The sequence below is a fragment of the Condylostylus longicornis genome, unplaced genomic scaffold (assembly GCF_029603195.1).
Source record: "Condylostylus longicornis isolate FDR11 unplaced genomic scaffold, ASM2960319v2 ptg000010l, whole genome shotgun sequence".
NCBI classification, from domain to species: Eukaryota; Metazoa; Arthropoda; class Insecta; order Diptera; family Dolichopodidae; genus Condylostylus; species Condylostylus longicornis.
Window position 1 is genome coordinate 5,875,867 of NW_026577979.1, and position 11,434 is coordinate 5,887,300.

The window sequence follows — 11,434 nt, forward strand, 5'->3', positions numbered from 1 at the left end:
AGTCCACAAAATATCAATTTGTAATTGTGTTTTCTTTAAAACATTTTACAAATTATTTAGCCAGTGATTCAGGACAGCATATTGGCAATTTGTAAAAGTAACTATGTGCCTGAGGATGAGATTCTTAATGTTATAATGTTAATATAAAAAATTTTTATCAGTCTTACTGAAAGGCATGCTACTACAAATTGGAAAATAAATTTATTAAGTATATAATTAGAAATATTAAATGATTCGGGTATAGAAGAATTAGATAGAAAAATAAGCAAAACATATTAAAGTTTAATAATTGTTATTTACATGGCATTTGTAAATGCTTATCATTATGATTTTGTTAATTAAAAAAATATTTGCCTTAAAATATGCAATTTTTTGCAATTCCATAAACTCTCATCTCTGGTCAAAAATTATAATATAGCTACTTAGGGACATAAACGTATTGTAATTTATTAGAAAAACTTTTCTGAATTGTGACCAGAATTCAATATGATAAATTGTTGTTAGTTTAAGAGGCATGGCTAAAACAATATGAAAAATAATTTCTGACCATTTGAATAACACACGGTTTAAGTATTAAAATTTTGTTGATAATTTTATTTGATGAGAGTTGAATAGTTTAACTATTTACTTTACTTTACCTATTAAACAAAATCCACGAATAAAAAAGCCATAAATTTGCCATAAAATTTTATCAAATTAATTTAAATTCATTAATAATAGTGTTTGTAAAGGTGAAGATTTCGAATTTGGAAACTGAATGCAGTTTACTAATGCTATATTAAGCTTGTAATGAATCGAAACACACCACAAATTTTTGGTGACAATAATAGAGTTATTCTCATATTCTCCAAGATGATCAGTATAACTTTCATCGTCGATTTGCAGAATATTGTGTTGAATATCAATTTCTTGTTAAGTTTTTTTGACCTCTGCCTCCTTTCAAGTACTTATATATTTTGATTTTTTTTTTGTACACATAACATTCTTAAATAACAGTATAACAATAAATTTGATTTAAATTTTTTCTTACTTGTTTTTGTAAATACATAATTCCAATTATGATAAAGTTATGATGGAGTTAAAATTTTTATAAAGAAAAGCGAGCAACTTAAAAATTCTCTTCATAAATATTTCATTAAATTCACACACATATATGTGTATATATACGGTTCTATGTGTATATATACGGTACAGTAATGTAAAGATTATACTTATGCTTATACATATATGCACATATGTGGATATGCACTTATGTATTTGAAATTTTGATATTTTTATCATTTTGTAAGTTTTTGAATTACATATATGCGCGCATATATAACACAAATGTATACGTGAACTTTTTTAAGAGAATTGAAAATGTAAACGTTTTAAGAATTTATTTTGATTGTATGCATTGTACAGTAAAATATATCCATGGTATATGCATGTATATGTATATGTATGGGTATAGTCCTTGCTTACTTTGACGTAATATACACACGTATATATGTTGAAAACATGTAATAAATATTAAATAGAATTTTTGCATATTATCAAGAATAAAAGAAAAACGAAGGAAAAATTTTTTTTTTTTTTGTCATAAAGAATTTTTAAAATTATTTCTTTGTTTCAGTATGTTATAAAATATATTGAAAAATAATTCAATTTTATAAATTCACGTTCTATAACAAATAATAATTTTTTCCTCCCCGTTTCATATTTTTTTGTTATTTTCATTTCTTTTATAACTATAAAACTCAGTTTAAGAGTCATTAAATTTGCATTGAACAAAGCAGTTATTTCTATTTTTTTTTTTTTTTTTTTTTTTTAACTTTCAATCGTTTGATTCTCATAATAATTTTTCTTAGTTAAAATATTATAAGAAAGCTATGTTAACTGAAAAGTTATAGTGAATGCAAATGAATTTAGGCGCTGTTATGTTTTAGGAAATAAGTTTATGTTAAAAATAGTAACTTTTAGAGGACAATAATAAAATGCTTGTTTTAGTGCATATTGTAAGGATATGAATTGCCTGATTAGACTAAAAATTTTATTGATTGTTTGTAAATTTTTGGAAAAAAATACTCTGTATAAATCTATGACAGATGGTTTTGTGTGTATATAATTGCTAAACGTTTCTTTTCCTTTTCGCATGGTTGCTCAAATTTCATTAATAGAAGGCTTACCAAGATTTCCCTTCACCTCTCTATAGAATTAGCAACACTATGCATACCTCCTTGAAAATATGTTCTGTTAATATGTAGCAGATCGCCTGGTTTCTATCCACCCCTATAATTTCTTTTTAAATGTTTTTGATAATAGTCAGAAAGAAGATAACTGTCCTACATACATACATTTATTATTGAGGAAAAAATCTAACTATTAACAACAGTCTTTAGTGATATAAAATAATTTTCGGCCGTGTTTGTGTATTTTCTTGCAAGTTTTGTTGCTTTTATAAAGGTTTATACTCTTTGTTTACCCTATAGCTGCTTTGTTTACAAAAAAAATCTTTGTCATTCATTAAATTGAGTGCATGTGTGTAACATGCTTGAATTTCCCATTCTATTGTTATGTTTGTCATCAATTGAAAGTAATGGCCTTTTGCTTATGATTCATTGCGGATTTATGCTACTAGCATAAAATACGAGTATAAAGTATCATTTTTTTTCATATTTTATTTTTGTTTTAAGTTTTTTTTTTTTTAAATTTAAGAATGAAATCAATTTGATATAAAATGTATTTATTATTATACATTGCAAGTATATATGCTTTCACTGGTATACTGTGATATGAGTAAATGTTACCTGCCACAAGCTGATATTTAAAATTAGTACATTTAAAACAATAAAAATGAATTGTGATAACTCTTTTGGAAAATTCACACGGAGTCTGGCATAATATAGCTTTCGAAAATTGAATTTCCCGTTGGGATGATAATTAGTTTGAAAGTCACAGTGAAAGTAATTACTCATGTTTTGTAGATGGAGGAATCATACAGTGTTATTGCAAATTATATTCCGCACTCTAACTGCGGCTCGTACTTGAGTTCAAAGTTTATTGATTAAAAATTTGTACATTGATCAGTTTAATTAATGGTATAATGTTCGATTTTGGTTCAAATAATAAATTCAGTCCAATCAAACGATAATTTAATTGAGATCTTGGTAATATATAGCTTTCCAACTACAACACAGAATTTACTCGTCAAACATTGTTAATGGAATTGTTGTCATTAATGAGAATTTGGTTCATGGAAGTTCACACATCAAACTTTTATCAAATCAAACTAATATGTTAACTAATGTTTAATAAACATTTAGTATGACATACCTTTTAAAATTTAAAACTTTTACAACGACCATCTTGCTGGTAATATAACTGTCGTAGGAAATATCCAATAAAAGGATAAAAAACGAAATATATGAACTTTTTCCACAAAATATTGCATAAATTTATTCTTTGTTCGTCATTATGTCTTTTGTTATATAATTTTTTTGTTTGAAGAAAAATGTATATGTGTATTTATTGTAAATAAAATTGATAACTTGTAACGTTTTGGCACGTTCATGAACGTATGTAAATTTAAATAATATAGCTATATATATTTTCATATGTATATGAATGTATTTATATATGTACGTGAATTTTTTGGAATAATTTTTTATCAATTATAAGTTTATTAATTTATATACTGAACACTTAATAAAATATTGATTTATTTTTGATAGAGTGTAGATATAAAACTTAATTTATTGTTAAAATTTTTAAAATATTTCAATGTATATACACAGGCTTATGTATGTATGTATTTGTATCGATTTGGAGAATTATAAGAACAATATTTCATTTTTATTTGTTTCTTTTTTGAAGGGAAAGTGGAGGAATAAATATTTTTTTAAGAATATAATAAAGGCACTTGATTCTTTTATGATACGGCAATTAGTTTTTAATGTTCATGTTTATTGATTTTGTTGTTCTTGATACAAGTTTGATTTGCAAACTTTATTCTCTGATTTTATGCGATCAAATATTATTCATGGACTTTATTTGGTTTGATTAAAATTTAATGAAAGTTTGATTTTGATGTAAACGTTCTTGAATTTCGATCTATAATATATTATTCACCGGATTTTATTTAGTTTGATTGAAATTAAATGTAAGTTTGATTTGTAATTTACCTCTGATTTTGTTTGATAATTCTTTATTAATTTTATGTGGTTTGATTAAAATATCATAAAAGTTTGATTTGTAAGTGTTGAATGATTGATGTGATCTTAAAGAAATATATTGAGAAATTAATATTATACTCACTTATACAATTTCGTATCAAATGTAGAACACAGAACACGCTCTAAATATCTCAAACATTTTCGATTTTAAATTAAGTTAAAAGTCAATTTAATTTTTAAAATAAAACGATTTCATATAAACGCATATTAAATTTAATTAATTCAACATTAGTATTGGTTTTTTTTGAATATGAAATTTGTCTTGCATCGCTTATTGCATACAAAAAAAAAAGTTGTTTTATTGCATTTTAATTTTTAATTTTCCCATAATTTTAAGCAAAACATATTTTTTTTTTTAAATATTTTCCGGTTTTTATCAGTTTTTGTTTCTTACTCGAATAAGATTTTTTTACGTAAAAATATAACTCTAGTTTGATTACCTTGAAAAATTTTTGACGTTGCAACTCGTATGTGAAGAGTGCGTGACCTTATGATGTAATTTTTAATAACTTGTTCACTGCATACAGAACATTTACTGATTTACTTTTTGTTACAAAATTTTTATAAAATATATATCGCAAATTTTTGATGTCTTATGTTTTAATTTATTATTTTTTTTTTCAATTTGAAATTTATTTTTAATTTTGCATTATTATCTATAGTTACTCTTATAAAACAAAGCAAAAGTAAGGGTTCATCTGATTAAATTCCGGTTATAAATTCAATTTTCAAGTTTAACACAAAAAAAATTAATATAAATTTGACCAGGTATCATGTATTATGAAATAAGTTGCCGATATTTAATAAATTTTCAAGAAATAATGCAGAAATATTAGCATCTATTCATGTTAACACAACAAACATATGTAAATATAGAAGTATAATAATATTGCGAACACTGTTGCATTGTTAAAAGCAAAAAAAACATGATTATGATAATATGCCTGAGCAAAACCTATACGTATATGCATGTACTTACAATATACATATATACATGCATATCTCATTAAAGGTAAGTGTACGTATGTATATGCAATCCGTCGACAATCAGCTGATTATCTAAGGTTAAAAGTGAACAAACGAAAAATAGTTGAAATTAATTGTCTTATATAAAAAAAAAAACTCACACTACTGTTATGCTAGTGTCATGTATGTATGTACATTAGTACATATAGCTATGATTACTTTTTTTTTTTTGGAAACAATTCCTATTTTACAGAATTTTAAAAATAAATTTTAAATTAAAATTTTAATCATTGTTTTGATTGTAAAAGTGAGGTCATATAAAAAATAAATCCTATTGCCACCGACGTCGCCATATCGTATGTTATTATATGAAGCTGTTAGGAATTTTTATTGTTAAACAAAAATAAAAATAAAAATTAAACGAAAATAACTTTCGATTTTTATTATTTATACATATTTACATACATACATACATACAAACATATACGTTATGTATACAAATTTTTTTCTTCTGAATGTACCTAACACAAAATATAAAAGAAACTGTAAAATAACATTTCAAAAAACGAAAAATCGCTATTTTTAATGTCACTTAAATATTTTTATTTGATTTTTGGTTTTTTACTTTTAAAGCTTTCATTTCGGAAATAATAATTTTTACTCTTAATTTGCTATATTTATTAGCATATAATTATAATACAATTAATTTATTCATAAATCGTAAATAAATTTTGCCGAAAACAAAAAATATAAAACTAGAAATACAAGAAATTATAAGAATGATTATTATAATTTGATTACCAATACGTAATAATGTTCATCATAAGGTATCTATTTAATTATATGCATATATACGTACATATACATAAATAATAACCGATTGTAAAATTTATTATAACAGAAGTCATACACAAAAGATATACATAATATTATTTGTATTGTTCAAAAGATGATAATGATTAGAGAAACGAAAACACTGACTTTATAATTAATTATAAAAATAAACACAAAAAATAAACAAATTTTTTAACCCTTTACAATCGAATTTTTAGTCTGATGGAGATTTGAGTAGTAATTTCTTGAGGTAGTATAGGTTTTCACGTGTACCAGTATAAAATAAAATCAAAACATACTCTTTTATCTGTATGAATTTATCTGTCTAATCTGTCAATATGTATTTGTCAAAAATTTGCACAAATTCTCCGATGCTACACTATTTTGTGAAGATCTCTAATTTATTTATTGTTACATTATCAAATATTTGCGGTATGCAGTAATATGTATGTAGTACTTGGATCGAGTTTTCAAATATAAATTTGACGTAATCTTGGCAATATTAAAAATCATACGAAAGACATGATGCTTAAAGTACTGAACTTGTCAATATTCCAATTCAAATTTTAAAGAAATATTCAAACTTCTGAAAATTCATAACATAATATGCCATACAAATGACATAATATAGAAATAAAACCATAAAAATTTGCATTTATATTGCAAATACGAAAACTTTTTATATTTGATTGTTATATTTTAAGTATTTCTCTGCACAATTTGCAAATACGCTAACTCATTGAAACTAATTTAATTTAAAAATATCGAAGTTTAATTCATCTATGCAAAAATTAATACTAATTTTTTTTAATCATTGCCATTGTCAACAATTGTTTTTCAAGTAATTTCAACTTCAAAATATTATCGTAATTTATTTTAACATTAAAAAACATTTTTGACAATTTATAGTGCAGGTAAATAGTCTTTCAAAGATTAACACTTCAAATTAATGCAAGCTACTTAATGTTTCATTATTGTAAAGTATTGTGTTATATGTAGTGTAATACAACAAGTCATATGTAAGTACTTATTATGGTACTTACGTATGCAATAATTTTTTAAAATTTATGTTACACAATTTCTTTAATAAAAAATTGCAAGTAAGTTACCTATTTAGTGCTGTTACACGTAATTATTATAGTTAATGCGATATTTATTTCATGATTTAGTAATTTATTTAAAATATGGTACAGCATGCAAGTACCAAAAAAAAAATGTCAGTCATACAACATAGTACACAATAATTAAAAGCACTAAGAGCAATACTTGAATAATTGATTTTTTTTCTGAGTAATTACATATTTAAAACGTGTCGGTATGTAGTTACAAATATGTGTATGTATAGCACTTTGTAAAGTTTTTGTAATTATATAAATGACAATTTGAAAATATATTATGTATAAGTAAAGATAATTTTAAAAATTCTTGAAAATTTTTTTTGTTTTACTAATTTAAATTGTGACATCGCTCTTTCTCACACACTTGATTTTATGTGCAGTGGTTTACTACAATTATTAAGAGTTATTTCGTTTTACTTATGAAACATATTGAGAGTTTAGTTACTTATGATGCTAAGTCATTCAAACTATTAAAAGAATAGTTTAATAGTTTGAATGACAGTACTCTAATACTAAAGTTATTTGATGCACTCATATGTTATATCTCTAATAATTTCTTACAATTACTGCGAAGAAAATTACTTGGCCTAATTTTTTTGCTTTAAAATATTAATACACAATATAATTTTAATGAAATAAAGTGTCTGTTTCCCTTGATAAAAGACTCTTTGATGGATTTGAATAAAAAATCAATTGGAGTTCGTACATTCAAAATTTTTCAGATTTTTCAAATTCCTTCAAAAGTAAATCTTTCAAAATTTTTGATTTAATCGAGAAATATTAAATTTAGTTATAATTTTAAAGGTAATTATTTTGGTTAGCAAATTAACAAGGTTAAATTTCATAATTTCCATACTTTTTGAAAATATTGAACAACTGTTTCTCGGATAATTAATTTTAAATGCAGTAATTAAATTTATTTTATGCCACAAATTTTTCTTCATACCAATTCAATGCTAAATTAATTTTATAATTTCAATATGCTCATTTTACTTGCATTTTAATTGCTTTCATTTTACTCTCTCGTTTTTATAAACTTAAAGGGAGCGAGAGAAAGATATAAGAATATGAAAGAGCAAAAATGACTATAACATAAAGAGCAAATTGTTCCCTATAAAAAATCGTTCAAAAATCAAAATAAATGTAATTCGTAATATGTGAAAATTTTTGTGAAATACTCGTACGAGGGAAAAAATTTTATTAATTATTATTAATTTAAAATTTTTCAAAAAATAAAGATTAGAATTGCTTGATTACTAAAATTATTTTTTGAAATCTTTTTGGGGATTTTTGTCATATCGGGTCAAATTTTGTTCGGACAAACACATCGAACTAAAATTGTGCAGCTTTTCAAGAACCTTTTTAGAAGTGTTTTTAATTGTTTTTCAGTGGTCTTATAAGGTTGATCTTCAAAGAATTTTTCAATGTGAAGTCAGCTGGAACCTTCTCCAAGATATTTTAAACCCCTTCTCCAAATTGGCACGAAAATTATTGATTCAGCTTATAAATTAATTTTATAAAACATTTAATTTATTAAATATAAAATGCAATTCAATAAGCCGTGATTAAGATTAATTATCGTGACATTAAATTAATTTTGTACACAATTTAGTCACAATTTAATCGTTATCATTATAATATTGTTTCATAGAAATCGCTTTGATAATAATAATTAATGTTAAAATTAAAAACTTTAATTAGAAATACCCGAACTTATTATATACCTATTTATACATAATTATGTATTTAACCTATACATTCATAGAAATTAATATGCATAGAATATTGAATGTTGCATAGATTTTGTCCTCTCTAAATCTGATTGTATGCAAGGGACTATTAAGTTAAAATGATAAAATAATTAAATATCGTACATAATAAGATGTGAAATTGTACAGAGTGACCAAAATTTGATAGAATAAATTTAGACGAAGTGGTAGGCGGAGTTTTTTGCTATATGGATTGCTAGTTAGCTTTTAGGATCTAATAAAAGAAAGAAAAGGTTAGTTGTTGAGCACTACAGAGAGAGGTTATTACTTGCAGAAATTTCGACAAACTGCGCATCGTTTGTGTAGAAATTCTCGCTTGGTAAAGCATTTGAAGAAAGCTGAATATTTTAACTGTGGGCATGTGGTGGTATATTTGGATTTGTGAGAAATTGTTTAAATAAATATTCTCATCATATGTGAGAAGATTTGGATTTGTTTTAGACCAAGTGATAGGCCTAACGGAATCTGATAACTTAATAAAAAAATTTTTAAATTAGAGTTTGCACATAAATATTTCGTAAAATAAAAAAACCTTTAACTTTATCGATTTATCTAATCTGCAAGATAGCACCTTCGTAAAAGATGGGGAAAAAACTAAAAGGTATTATTCTACTCAACCTTTGGAGTATCATCGCATCGTGCATCTTTTGTAATTAGGGTATTTTTTTTAAAAACATTTTTAAAAAATTAAATTTCAATTTAAATAAACTTTATTTTACGATATTTGCGGCTTATTTATTATTGTAAACAATATTTTGATTTACCGTACACATTAATATAATTTGTAAATAAAGTAAGTTAATATACATACATATATATTATGGTTGAGTAAAACGAACGTCAAAAAAAAGTGAATAAAAAAATTAATGCATTTTTTTCTTTTATTGAAAAGTCAAAGAAATTTAACTCTCATTTTTTTTTCTCTTATTAACTTTTCTTTTTATCAGTCATTTTCGGAATAGCTACGTTACAAGATAATATATCTGTAAATATATACGGATATATTTGTGTATGCATGTGCACATTATATTTTTTTGTACGTATGCACACGTACGGGTAAAAATGAAAGTTTTTTGTTTTTGATGGTTTCAATTTTAGTGTTGTCGTTGCCGTTTTTTTTTATTTCTTTTGTTAATAAATTTTTAATATTATTCGAATTTGATATGTATATGTATATAGATATATGTATGTATATATTATTGTTATTGCAAAAATGCTTAAAATAAAAAATAATTTACCATTAACATTTATTCCAAAAATGTTGAAAACTATTAATGTTATTAATCCAATATTAAAATTTATATTTTTAATACCCATTTTAAAACTTGTGTATTATTTTTTTTCTATTATAAAAAAATTCCAATAAAAAACTTCATAAAAAAATTTAAAAAGTTAATAAAGAAAAAATGAAATTTCACTTTACACGTATATTCAAATTTTATGGTCTTCTTTTCTTTTTAAAAAAATATTTTACATTTGATAACTCTTTTTTTTTTTTCCTTCTTGGAAAATAGTTAAAATTTCTCAAATTAATACAGATATTATGTAATTAAATAAAAAATTTTTTTTTATAATTTTATAATAATTAATTATAAATAATATTTGAATATATATATATATATATATATATAAAATAAATTTTTAATTAAAAATATTCAAAATTTTCATTTCTATTTGCTCATTTTTTAATTATCAAACTATTTTTTTTTACACCTTTTATGATTTTAAATTAATAAAAATTAATAAATTAATAAAATTTTTATTTAATTTCAGGTATAGGTAAATAAAAAAATATTTTTTTCTTTTTTTTTGTAATTTAATATTTTTACACTGTGTTATTATTACCGTGTTAATTTTTAACACAATGTATTTACATATATTTAATTATTTAATAATTATATTTAAATAAAAAAAATTAAAATAAATAAAAATAAATTTTGATCCGTTTTCAAAGACAAGAAACCCTGAACTGATTTGACCACTTTCAGAGAAATTTACAAATTGTCTCATAATATAATCGGCGAATACAATAAAGACAAAAAAAAAAAGCGAAAGAAAAAAAAAGATCAAATAAAAATTAACGAAAAGAAAAATAGCAAAAAAAAAAAAGGAAAGAAAAAAATTAATTTAACAGACAATAATAACTTCGATTCAATGTTGGTTTAAATATCTTAAATATATATATATATACATACTTAATTATATATATATATACATACTTAATTATATACATACGAACATGTGTGTATATTCATGCATACATTTGTCATACATGTATGTATGTATGCGATTTGAAGCTATTTTGTTTCTTTCCTCGTTTGTTTTTTTTTTTTTGGTTTTTCTTGCCTTTTTCTTCATTTTTCTTGTTAAGTTACTTTAATACTTTTTGGAAGTGGTAATCCCAGTTTAAGAAGTTACATTTTTCTTCTGTTTTTATAATATAAAATTTATATTATGTATGATACTCACAACAGCGATATTTGTATTATTTTAAAACGCTACAAATTAATAAGTATGTGCATAGGTGGGTTAA

General features: G+C 23.1%; 1 protein-coding gene across 1 annotated transcript in view; it reads right to left on the reverse strand.

Moving 5' to 3' along the window:
* The window catches only part of LOC129618793 (chitin deacetylase 1), a 59,424-nt gene extending 49,180 nt beyond the window's left edge, over positions 1 to 10,244 (reverse strand). Inside the window, exon 1 of the mRNA XM_055533793.1 lies at positions 10,140 to 10,244. Within this exon, the coding sequence (XP_055389768.1) occupies positions 10,140 to 10,218 (79 nt within the window). The 5' untranslated portion in view covers positions 10,219 to 10,244. The remainder of the gene's footprint in view (positions 1 to 10,139) is intronic.
* Between the last annotated feature and the right edge of the window lie 1,190 nt (positions 10,245 to 11,434).